The sequence below is a fragment of the Centropristis striata genome, chromosome 19 (genome assembly GCF_030273125.1).
Source record: "Centropristis striata isolate RG_2023a ecotype Rhode Island chromosome 19, C.striata_1.0, whole genome shotgun sequence".
In the NCBI taxonomy this organism is placed as follows: domain Eukaryota; kingdom Metazoa; phylum Chordata; class Actinopteri; order Perciformes; family Serranidae; genus Centropristis; species Centropristis striata.
The window spans coordinates 26,423,942-26,436,993 of record NC_081535.1 but is presented as its reverse complement, the minus strand read 5'-3'; the positions used below and the strand labels follow the sequence as shown (position 1 = coordinate 26,436,993).

At 41.4% G+C, this 13,052-nt stretch overlaps 1 protein-coding gene across 3 annotated transcripts in view; it reads right to left on the bottom strand.

Moving 5' to 3' along the window:
* The window catches only part of LOC131992044 (WD repeat-containing protein 7), a 162,745-nt gene that overhangs the window by 119,841 nt on the left and 29,852 nt on the right, over positions 1–13,052 (bottom strand). For all 3 annotated transcript variants that reach the window (XM_059357387.1, XM_059357388.1, XM_059357389.1), the window contains exons 12-15: positions 11,437–11,569; positions 8,431–8,651; positions 6,669–6,864; positions 2,373–2,587 (exon numbers count right to left, since the gene is read on the bottom strand). In XM_059357387.1, the coding sequence (XP_059213370.1) occupies positions 2,373–2,587; positions 6,669–6,864; positions 8,431–8,651; positions 11,437–11,569 (765 nt within the window). The remainder of the gene's footprint in view (positions 1–2,372; positions 2,588–6,668; positions 6,865–8,430; positions 8,652–11,436; positions 11,570–13,052) is intronic.

Here is a 13,052-nt window from a genome sequence, read left to right as displayed (position 1 = left end):
TTCTTATTTTAAGTGGCCTCCCTCCACTGGCTGCCTGTGCATTTTAGAGTCCATTTTAAGATTCTTTTATTTGTTTTTAAATCTTTAAATGGTCTCGCCCCACTGTACCTCTCTGAGCTCCTCCACCCCTACGCTCCTGCTCGGTGCCTCAGGTCAGCTGATCTGCTGCTCCTGGAGGTACATAGGTCTAAACGGAAGCTCAGAGGGGACAGATCTTTTTCTGTTGCAGCCCCCAAACTATGGAATGAGCTGCCTTTACACATCAGACAAGCCTCCTCACTGTCCATTTTTAAAAGTCATCTTAAAACCTATTTTTATTCCTTGGCTTTTAACCACGCATGAGACTCTGCTCCTGTTTTTAGTGTTTTATGGTTTGCTTTTATTTATGGTTTTTTAAATTGCTGGTTTTTTTTTTTTTTAAAGCAATGAATCTATTTATTTTAGTGTTTATTCCTGTTTTATTTATTTTATTGTCTCTTGTTCTGTTTGTTTATGTACAGCACTTTATTGCGGCTGTGGTTGTTTTAAAGTGCTTTACAAATAAAGCTGAGTTGAGTTGAGTTCAACATGCTTATTTCTAGATTTAATAATCTTAATTTAAGAAATCTTGTCAAGTAAAATTATCTGTCCATGCAGCAAGATCATTTCCCTCAGATTTAGTGTTTGTAAACACCCCTTTTTTGCGGTGTTGTCCCTGTACATTTTAGTACCTGCTGATTGGTAACCAAGTTGCGGTGACATTAGTTGCATGTTCCAAAAAGATCATTCTCAGCTGATGAAATCATGATGGAGCTCGAGCACACATGCTTCATGAAAAATGCACATTCATGTCACCTCCCGTTAGAATATGAACTTTCACAAACACAGTTTTGAAAAAGGGGTTAATGAGTGATTCACGTCTTTAAATTTGGGCGGATTAGTCCTTTAAACTACTAACACTAGACTCTGGCAAGTCCTCCACTCCAAGATAAGGAACACTGCAGTTCTTACCGTTTTGACATTTAAGATAGTTCATCCTTCCCTGGGAGACACCAGTGGTGTCTCCCACACACACACAAACACACATACACACACACTGGCTGAAGTGTTGACCTTTGGTTCATCTACAACAGAGTTTTAATTGGTCTGTGACTTTAGCCAGCTGTCTGACCCAGCTGACCAGCCGCTGTGTGTGTGTGTGTGTGTGAGTAAAGGTGTTGTGCGTTTGATAAATGACACAGAAAAAGAAAAAGACACAAGGAGAAAGAGACAGAAATACAATCGGAAAACTGAAGCCGTAGTTCTTGCTTATGTCATTCGTTTGTTTTGTTTTCTCTAAGTTTGATAATTATTATGGCTATAAAACAAGATCGAACTACATTCTGCAGTATTCGGTCATGATAGTAAGAACAGACAGACCCAGTGACCACACTGGATCACCTGGAGAACTCTAACAGAAACTTCTACGGTCAAACCTTTCGAGTTCATGGGGCGTTCCCAGTGGCACACATGGTAGAGCGCATACCACAGAGGCCCAGTCCTCGTAAGCGGGCGGTCCGGGTTCGAGTCCGGCTCGGAGCCCTTTCCCTCTGTCTCCCCCTTTAACTCTTAATATCTCTACTGTCAATAAAAAGCTATGAAATGCCCGAAAAATATCTTTTTAAAAATTAAAAAACCTTTTGAGTTCTTAAATTGCAACTGACAGCTTTCACATCAGCCCAAACAAACACAGTTCAGAGTTTGTTAAAACTGAACCAAACAGGTGAGGTGTGCTAACATGCTAAGCTAACATAGTGAACATGGTAAACAATGCAGCATGTTGATGTTAGCTGTAACTAAAAACCCTCCTACAGAGCCGACGGCATGGCTTTAGACTCTTTGGGCCTTTTCATACCTACATTTTTAGTTCAGTTGTATCAAACCAATCTTCAAAATGCTTGTTTTTTCTGAAACTAAATGTTCAATCATAAAAAAAACACATAAGCAATAGATCAATTTGAGGATGTTTGGTGTGTCTGCTTGGTAAATTACAATTAAATTAGATTAAGATCGAGGGCTCAGTAGAGAGATGAGATTTAACCCTTGTGTTGTCTTGGGGGTCAAAAATGACCAGTCATTATGTTTAACAGCATAGAAAACTCCCTTAATGATCTTTTTTCAACTTGGAATTTAATGACTTTTCAAAGAGTGACCCCAACATGAGAAAAAGTTGAATATTGCCTTTGTTCATATTTCTATGGAAGCTGTACACCAACAGGGTGCAAATCTAGCAGAACTTTAACTACAATTATTAATGTTTTTGTTGATTGACAACTAGATTATTTGTCTGGAAGCTGCAGTCACTGATCAAACAATACCTGCTGTAGTGTGTGGTGGAAGTCTTTTGTCTGTACCTTGTCAGCGTTGTCTGCAGCCAGCAGGTTGGTGGCCAGCGTCTGCAGCTTGTGCTGGGCCATGTTCTTCAGCGCCGCCAGGCTGCGGCGAGTCATCGCCTGCTTCAGGTTCACAGCGGAGTGGCTCAGAGCGTCCACAGTGGCTGGAGCCAGCTCATCGCAGGCGTTCAGGATTTCTACTGCAGTTATGCCCATCACACAGCGGTCCAAGGCTCCTGAAAACACAAATAAGTAAACAGATTTGGTCAGAAATATATTAAGATGTCTTTTCCAGATTAACCCTCTGGAGCAGGGGTGGGCAATTAATTTTCCTAAGGGGCCACATGACCAATACCACGAAGGTTGCAGGGGCCAGACCAAAACTCTGAACTAAATTCTGCTCAATATTAATGTAATTGCTTTATAAAATACAGTAAATTATCTGGTTTTGAGCTGCTACTGATAGGAATACATGTTATGATAAGACTGTTAATGTGGAGTAAATCAAATATACCATTAAAAAGCAGTAAATACTAAAATCACTATATCACTATTCCATTTATTTTAAACACAACTGTAAATGACCTTCAGCAAGGTATTATATAGCTTGTTTTTCATGTTTGTACATTTTCTAGGTGTTTTACAATGTTGTGATGCTTTTATTTTGAAAAGGTGCTGTCCAGCGTGAAACGAGTGCTTTAATTTTGAAAGGTAGTGACAGGAAATAACCGGTGGAACGGTTAAATGAAAAAAACGAACGGTAAATAATAACGAGTGCGTAGTAATTCAAATAAAGTTGATATAAAGTATCAAAAGGCTTCTATATTGGCTGGCTGACCGGACACAAGGTTTGTTAAAGTTTATTTTCTTCTGTCATATATAGTGGCTATATTTGTTGTCTTAACTATCGTAAAAGTGCTTGTTAGCTCTAGTGCTAATGCTAATGCTAATGTTTGCTATTTTTTTCCAAATAAAAGCACTGCGGTTATATTGGTTTCTAATTTCTGGGTTACCTCATGCGGGCCGGACAAGGACAGCCAACGGGCCGGATGTAGCCCGCGGGCCGCCCAATGCCCAGGTCTGCTCTGGAGTCATAGATCACACTGGCGTCATCAAATTACATGACTTTTTCATGACGTCACAATATGAATTAAAAAAACGAAGCCCTGCTGTCAAATTCCCGTTAAAGTATTGGCTTGAAACTCCATGCCAGTTTTTGTTTGATGATGATAGGCCAAGTGAAACCAGAGATAAAGTCAAATATATTTAGTATAAAAATATAGAACTAGATGTCATCCTTACTTTACTCCTTATATGTTGTATTTACCACCTTTGTTCACATTTGCAACATTTAAAATTCTCCATTGAGCATGGTTGTGCTTTGAAAAGAAAAAAAAAACATTGCCAAAATCTGATTTTTTTTTGCTGTGATTTATGCGGTTCAAAATGTTAATCCGGTAACTCGAAGTGAAAAACTAATTATCAGATCATATAGGTGAGGTTGTGCTGAAAAAGACTATATCAACATAGCAATATAAACAATTTAGGTTGTATATACAGGCAGAATGAATAGGATTCAACAGTTTTTGCTCCCCAAACTGAATCTGTGTAGTAGTATGATATTTTGCCCAAAATATCCATTCTAACCTGACGGTGGTGCTAGGTGAAAGGTCATAGGACTATATTTATAGTTTGGATATGATACATTTTTTAAGTTACTCCCAATTCCCAGTTAATTACCATAAATTTCACATAAATTCACATACATTTCCATAATTCACATTTTTCAATATTCCCCAAACTCCCAGCTTAACTTCCCAGAGAAAGTTTCTGGAAATTAACTGAAAATGTTCCACCCCTTTGCAACCCTGAATCTCACTAATGTTCTTGAGGCTGCAGTGGATCTGTTACACCAGCAGATTCATGCTCACGTTTCACATTTGTTCAATCACATGCAAAATGTCTACATAATTTTGACCATGTAGTATACCAGAGTAAGCAGACTAGTTTTATCTCAGCCCATTTCTGCCTGTACGCTCTCTCTCTCTTTCTCTCCATTCCTGTCACACTCTGTCTCTGTTTCTATCAATCCGTCTCCTCTTGTCCTTGCATTCTCTTATTTATATCAATCTTCCAATCTCTCTCTATCTCACGCCATCTCCCTCTCCGTTTGCCTCGCTGCCCGGTATCATCTATTGTCTCTGAATATGATTCAGGTCACAGATAGTCTTCTCCATCTCTGACTGCAACAGTTCTCTACCTCTCCACCTCTCTACCTTTACAGCAAGAGAGAGAGACATCATTAGCTGACAGAGCTGACATCAGTATTGGCTCAGGTATTGAGTGAGAGAAGAAGTGGTACCATTATACCTGTGTGTGTGTGTGTGTGTGTGTGTGTGTGTGTGTGAGAGAGAGAGAGAGAGATGAAGGGCCTGTGAGCCATGGCCCTATTACATGTCCAACGCCTGAGTACACACACACCTTCCTTAATTTCACACTTAGCTACCCTGCAATCTCCCAGCACTACAGCTCATTCAGGACACACACACACACACACACGCACACACGCACGCACACGCACACGCACACGCACACACACACGGTCATTTCCAGTAGCTAGCCATCACTCTAGCTAATGTTACCTGTGTGCTGTGCCACATGCATGTTTGCTGCAGAGTACAGTAAAGAGAGGATTGAGGACTCAGAAGAGAGATGACATTTGTCATTATGTTTAACAGCATAGAAAACTCCCTTAATGATCTTTTTTAAACTTGGAATTTAATGGCTTTTCAAAGAATGACCCCAACATGAGAAAAAGTTGAATAATGCCTTTGTCCATATTTCTATAAAGCTGTTCACCAACAAGATGCAAATCTTGACACACACACAAACATAAATCTTGACACACACACATACATACAAATTTTGACACACACACGTACAAATCTCGACACACACACACGGACAAATCTCAACACACACACACGTACAAATCTACACAAACACACACACACACACACACACACACACACGAGTACAAATCTTGACATACACACACAAATCTTGACACACACACACAAATCTTGACACACACACACACACACAAATCTTGACACACACACACACGAGTACAAATCTTGACACACACACACACACACACACACACACACAAATCTTGACATACACACACACGTACAAATTTTGACACACACACACACACACACACAAATCTTGACACACACACATGTACAAATTTTGAATACACATACACATACACACAAACACACACACTAAAACAAACAAACAAGATGGGAGAGATTTGTTGAAAGCATTGTTTACTGATGGGGAATGCAGCCAGAGGTTATAAAAGGTGCTGCAGACGACAGGACCTCCAGTAAACCAATACTAAAATAAACAAATACTTTAGTAAAGAAAGCAATTATGACAAGGGTGTTGCAATAAAAACAAGTCTTTCTGCACTGTGAAGAGGAAAAAAAGATATTCCGTAAATTTGTGATGAATGACAGGATGTTTCTTTATGCAAAATAGATTTGGGGTTGCTGCTTTATTTCAGGGGTTCAGTGAAGGTCATTTTTGCCCCTTGGGACAAGTGTTGTATACTGAAAGTTAAGGCAGCGCAAGGAAAGAATGGTTAAACATATTAATTTTTTTTAATAGAAAAAGTTATACGAATTGATTAATATCAATGTTGTGTCATAAGTACAGAGCAGCATTCAGGACGTTTAGGAGAAAGGATGCACTTTAACTCTTTGGAGTTTTGGGTTATTTTCTCCATTTTTTAAATACAAATTTAAATAATTTTTCCACTTAAGAAACGTTTACCATGCCATCTTGGTATCAGTTTTTTCAGCATAACCTCAGCTATATGACCTAATAATTATTTATTCATTTTGACTTACTGGATTAACATTTTAGCCCAAAAAGAAAGGGTTTTTTTACTTTCAAAACACAATCATGCTCTGTGAAGAATTTTAAATGTTGCAAATGTGAACACAGGTTGAAAATATTATGTAAAAGAGGTAAAATGAGGCTTCCTGCTATTCTATATTTTTAGACTTAATATAATTGACCTTATTTCCGGTTGTACTTGGTCTATCATCATCAAACAAAACTAGCAAGCCAGAACTTTTGAGGGAAGTTGACAACAGGGCTCCACGTTGCTTCATTTTTACGTCGTGACATCATGAAGAAGTAATCCGCTGGTGCTTTCATGGACTCCAGAGGATTAACTCATGCTAATGGCTCAGCGTTTACCCAGCTCCAAAGCAGTTTCAGATAAGGTCAAAGTGTTCTCACCTGTATCCATCTGCCAGACGTAGACGGAGCCGTCAGAGCATCCGACCACCAGGTAGTCATCTGCAGGACGCCACTTGATGACCTGGATGGGGAAGAGGTGTCGCGACGCCAGCATGATGCACTTCCTCTCCCTGAGGCTGAGCAGGCCGACCGAGTGGTCGCTGGCCACCGAGCAGACGCAGTGCTGCACCCGAGTCTGCAGAGGAAACACAGCAGGGAACAAGAATCATCCAGAGACCTGGACCTGAGGACGTGTTTTAGGAAGGGTTTCAGTTTACTTTTACTGCTTTTTGTAGGCCGCTTGTAGTAATCATGTAATCACAGACATCTCCCCCCCCAGTAGAGAAACGTGAAAACACCTCTCTAGTGACAAACTGTGTGCACTCAGTACAGTCCAACTCAGAGACTTTAGGGCACATGAAAAGGAGGAGGACTTGTATTGTGTGTATAGTGTATTCTAAATTAAAAAGAGATGTAGACACGTTTCAAAAAGTTCCTACAGGTGCTTGTTTTCCACTGTGTTACATCACATTTGTAATTGTTAAAGTCTTGAAAGTAAAAATAAAACACAAAATACATGTTTTTGTAAAGAAAAAAATCACGTTCTGCTTAGAAAAAAAATGTAAAAAGTTGTTTGCACAAGGGTGTTTGTCAACACACTAAAAGTTAATCTTCATGAATGTGTGTTTGCTCTTACAGACAACAACAACTGTGGATCCATAGAGCAGCTGTTTGCAGCATCATCAATGAGACCGTTTCCACCGGCGCGCTGCGTAACGTCTCAGCAGCGTCCCAGCCGCGGCTCTCTGCTCTGCAGCGCTTTATATCTGTAGCATTTCTATTTTCTCCTCGAGCCGTTGCTAAACCGCGTCAAGCTCAACAGAGCAGATTGCACCAGACAGGAAATCCGACACAGATTCAACGTAATACACTTCCGCACCCTTTCAAAATAAAAAACAATACGCAGTTCATGCAGCCTAAAACTACTTCACATCAACATTACATCTTGACCGGGGCACCAGATCAGCAATCAATCAATCAATCAACCAATCAATCAAACAAAGGGTCTCAGAGGATCGAAGGAGGAGAGACTGATTGTTGTGGAACAGCATACAATCATTTATCACATAACACATTCTTTTTATAAGGATCGATGGTCAGATCAACAGATCTTCCACGTCCAAGAAGCAAAGTAAGTTGTTTGTTGTTGTTGTTGTTTACTTTATACACACAGTCTATCACGGGATCTCGCGGTCTCCCGTACGTTCAGGATTATCACCCGTTCGCTATGCTGCCGTTCCGCGCCCGGTGGGGATTGACGCTGGGCAGAGTACGGAGCAAAACCACGCCGCTGCCGTTCCACACCTGGTGGAAATCCCCAGTTAGAGTGAACAGACACAAAATTCTTTAATTAAAGCAGCTGTGTGATAGGTCATACTAGTCCAGCTCCAATAACACAACAGCATCTGACAGTTGCATGGCAACAACACAATTCGGACCATTTGATCTTAATGTCAGTGAAACAACATGATGTTTTCATTTGGTTTAATGGGCAACGGCTTGTGTCATTAGAAGCTCTCTCTGACAATGACATCAGCACCTTAACATTTAAACTAATGTCAGCGGCATCATGCATCACTCCCCTTTAGTACATTCAGACAAACAGCATTGAAACAAAACAAACTCTAGACTGAAAAGGAGAATGTCTAGTACATAGACAAAGCAAAGAAACAAACATAAAGCTTAATGTCAGAGTACTTACGCTGCAGTTCTCAGGTGGGACGATGAGCTGGGTGATCTCTCCTCCGTGGACACAGAAAATGTGCTTCATCTCTCCGGTGAAAATGTCCCAGACGATGACAGAGAAGTCCACTCCTCCGGACACCAGGGAGCGCTGGTCGTAGCGGGGAGAGATCTGGTACGGATACAGGACGCATGTCACCTTGTTACGATGACCTCGCAGGGTACGATGGGGCGGCCAGCCTGTGGGACGGATGGAGACAATGACATAAGATACTAAAGGTGGGGGGGAAAATCAATACAGCATAGTATCTAATCTAATAATTAGGGCCAGGACTTTAACGCGTTAATTAAGATGAATTAATTACACAAAAATGAACGGGTTAAAAAAATTGACGCATTTTAATCACACTTATTTTTGCACCACGGAACGTTTCTCACTGGATGAGTTTCAGGCGGACCGATTATACTGGAGCACCAACTAGCGTTCATGAGTTCAGACAACAACAAACCACAGTGAACATGAAGGAAGAAGCTGATGAGACGCTTTGGTTGGCCCCGTGGATGATGGGACATTTTGTTACAAAAAACCAACGGATGGAAGCATCGAGGTTATGACCTTAAAACCAAAGTATTATAGTTTACAGAAGGTCTACCTACCTATAGGCTACCTGAATTTCTGAAATGTACTATATTTCTCAATATGCTATTGCTACACTTAATGGCAAATATTGCACTGGTCTGTTGGACTTGAACAAAAAAAAACAATATTTTTGTTGCTTAAGCTAATGTATTCAGTCATTATTCAATGGTATACTACAAATCCATGTGAAAAAAATTACTTCTCACTTTTCTCAGGTCAAATATTTATATGTGATTAAAATGCGATTAATTAATTACAAAGCCTCTAATTAACTAGATTATTTTTTTTAATCAAGTCCCGGCCCTACTAATAATATTTTGCGTGGCAATATTATATCAATTCACGGCCGGCAGCTGGCCATCAGTATTTTCACCGTTTATTTTTCGGGAGGCTGTTTTAGGAATATACTGGAGATACTGGTATCATATGGGACCCATTGTACATTCTTTATACAGTCTATGGTCCCATTGCGGACTTTGTCGCTCTTTATACTACTTCACCAGACTTCCAACAGTGATTAGAACATAAGTTAGTAAATTAGTGCATTTTATGTTTAGTTTAACATCACATAATTATATAGACGATTATATAGATTACTGTAATTGTTATTATGTAGCGGTGGGGGGAAAATAGATAAGGCATAGTATCGCAATATTTTGAATGGCAATATTATATCGATTCATGGCCACCAAGTATCGATATTTAGCATTTATTTTGCGTCAGTATTATTGCCGTTTTTTGTTTTTCCGTAGGTCGTAGCTGGCTCACTTTTAGGAATATACTGGAGATACTGGTGTCATATAGCCTGGCTAACACCAGACCAAATCTCATTGGAGATTAGGTCTGGACACCTTCAATGCTTTTCTCCGTAGAGGAGGTGTGGTTTACGATCCTCCGGAGCCGTTTATTGGACGCTTAGAATGTCTATCAAAGCGTCGTAGGTAGCTCTTAGCCAATCAGATCAGTTATACCAGATGACGTAGTAGAGCAACAGAAATGGATGTTTGTTGTGTGTGTGTCTGTGAGAGAGTGTTGCTGCTGCTTTGCTTCTCCAGTTCTCGCTTTCTGCAAGATTATTTATTTTCACGCTTTATTCCCCCTCATGTCATTCAGCCACACACATCCACTGATTTTATGGGCAATAAACAAGCTGCTGCGGGTCTCTGGGGGCTCCGCTGTCCCCCGATTCGGAGCGAGATCACCGGCGGTGACCGGCGGTCTCACCGGCTCGGCGCAACGAGCCGCAGAAACCGCCCGTGCGGCGCTAATAGCCCCGCTACCGGTGATCTGGCTACCAGCCGGGGGACAGCGGAGCTGCCGAGAGACCTTTCGCCTTTCAACTTTCGCTCTAAACTATTTAAAACACCATCTACAGCTAAAGAGAGTTTCGCGTCTGCAGCAGCCATGTTGGATCCGGAAAGCTTCCAAGTGCCGAGTAGTACGCGTCATCGTCTCACCGTCCCTCCCCGCTCTGTGATTGGATCCCTAAAACAGGGCTAAGATAATCGCCTAGTTGCCAGACCGCCTGGAGGTTCGAAATCAAATTCGAGCGCGCAAGGCAGTCTGGGTATACCCAGGCTAGGTGTCATTTGAAACTAGATGATATTAACGCTGCAAAGTTCGGCGTTTTTTTTTTTTAATTCATTTAAAAAAATTCAGAGCAGTGAAGCTTACATTTTTTTGGACGTTTGATAAAATGCTGCAGTTGTTGTCGTCCATACATGTTTGATATCAGTTCAGTTTGACTGAATACTTTGTTGGTCAGTCTGTGGATTTGACTCATTGTGGAGAAATAAAAAGACTGAAGTGAGATGAACAGAATGAGAATTTTCTCTTATTTGACAAAACAATTATTGATTTAATTTAATTTTGTGGACACAAAATGCAGTTAAACAGTTATATCGCAATATATTGTTTTGCAATACTCACCATATCGCAAAATGCTTAAAATCACAATAATATCGTATTGTGACTCAAGTATCAGGATAAAATCGTTGATGATCTATGAGATACTGAGGATGGATGATGGGACTGATGTGGAGATCCTTATTAATTTATCTATGTGATAAAATGATAATATAATACTGGAATACTTCAACTAGAATATAGTATAATTTGGTATACAAGCCTCAGTTGAATCACAATCAATAAATTCCTAAATACTTGTGCTTATGGTTCTGATCTATATACAACCACATTTGCAACAACAACAAAAAGAAAGCAATATAACAACAATGTCCAAGAAAGCCACTGATTTCTCTGGGCCAGAGATCATCTGAGATGGACTGACAAGTTCACATTTCAAATGTGTTTTTTTTTGCCCTTTACCCAGCAAGCTATTGTGACAACAATAAGTCTGCCTCCTGGTGTCCGTGACTCTCTCACCTCTCCTGAGCATGTGCTCCCCCTGCAGCAGCTGGACGATAGCGGTCTGAGTGGCAGGAACCAGGATGATGCTTCCATCTTCTCTCCCGCACACCAGGCGGCCCTGAGAGGGGATGTACACGCTGGCTGTCACCTGAGGGAAGGAAACAGACACAGTTACAGTCATGAGAAGACCACGGAGGAGGATTAGGGCCCGATAGGATTAATTATGCACTTTGAGAAAAAAGTCTAAATGAGGAGAACTTTTTGACTTAGGTCAAGTAGACTGCAAGCTACAACCTGATTTTCCTTAATACATCTAATATATGTCTAAAAATAATATCACATAAGTGATATAAAAGCAGATTTTTACATTTACATTTACATTTAGTCATTTAGCAGACGCTTTTATCCAAAGCGACTTACAGGAAGAGTAAAAGCAAACAATCAAGGTATAGTGCAATAAGAGCTATTAGTGCTATTGACAATTCTTTGAGGAGTAGACTTATCATGTGGTCTAGGAGAGAAGATGCTCTCTGAAGAGCTGGGTCTTCAGGAGTTTTTTTAAAGGTAGAGGGGGACGCCCCTGCTCTGGTAGGAACTGGTAGTGTGTTCCACCAGCGGGGAACAAGAAGTGCAAAGAGTCTGGATTGCCTTGGACCAACGGGGGGCAGAGCCAGGCGCCGTTCGGGGGGAAGAGCACAACGGTCCTGAGGTAGCATATGTCTGAATCAGGGCGTTCAGGTTGGTAGGAGCAGTACCAGAGACAACTTTGTAGGCCAGCATTAGAGATTTGAATTTGATGCGGGCTGCAACAGGTAGCCAGTGGAGCTCAATGAGCAGCGGAGTGACATGTGACCTTTTTGGCTGGTTGTAGACCAGGCGCGCCGCCGCGTTCTGGATCATCTGAAGCGGTTTTACTGAGCAGGCTGGCAGGCCTGTCAGGAGGGCATTACAGTAGTCAAGTTTTGAGATGACAACAGCCTGTGTCAGGAGTTGAGTGGCATGTTGAGTTAGGTAAGGTCTGATTTTTCTGATGTTGTAAAGTGCAAAGCGGCATGACCGGGTAACTGAGGCGACATGACTGGAAAAGGTGAGTTGGTCATCAATCATCACCCCTAAGTTTCGCACCACCTTGGTGGGTGAAAGACACAGGGAGTCAATCTTGATGTTGATGTTGTGGTGTACTGTAGGTTTGGCAGGGAGGACCAGCAGTTCAGTTTTTGAGAGGTTCAGCTGGAGGTGATGTGCCTTCATCCAAGTGGCTATGTCAGAGAGGCAGTCAGAGACCCGTGCAGAGACCGATGGGTCATCAGGAGGAAATGACAGATGGAGCTGAGTGTCATCTGCATAGCAGTGATAGGAAAAGCCATGTGAGCGGATAACCTCACCCAGAGAGGTGGTGTAGATAGCGAATAGCAGGGGTCCCAGCACTGAGCCCTGGGGAACCCCTGTGGTGAGGCAAGACAAAGTAGACAACTGTCCATGCCAGGATACACTGAATGAGCGTCCTTTGAGGTAGGAATCAAACCAGGACAGAGCCAAGCCAGAGATGCCCATTTTAGAGAGAGTAGAGAGGAGGATGCGATGGTTAACTGTGTCAAATGCAGCTGACAAGTCAAGCAGAATGAGAACTG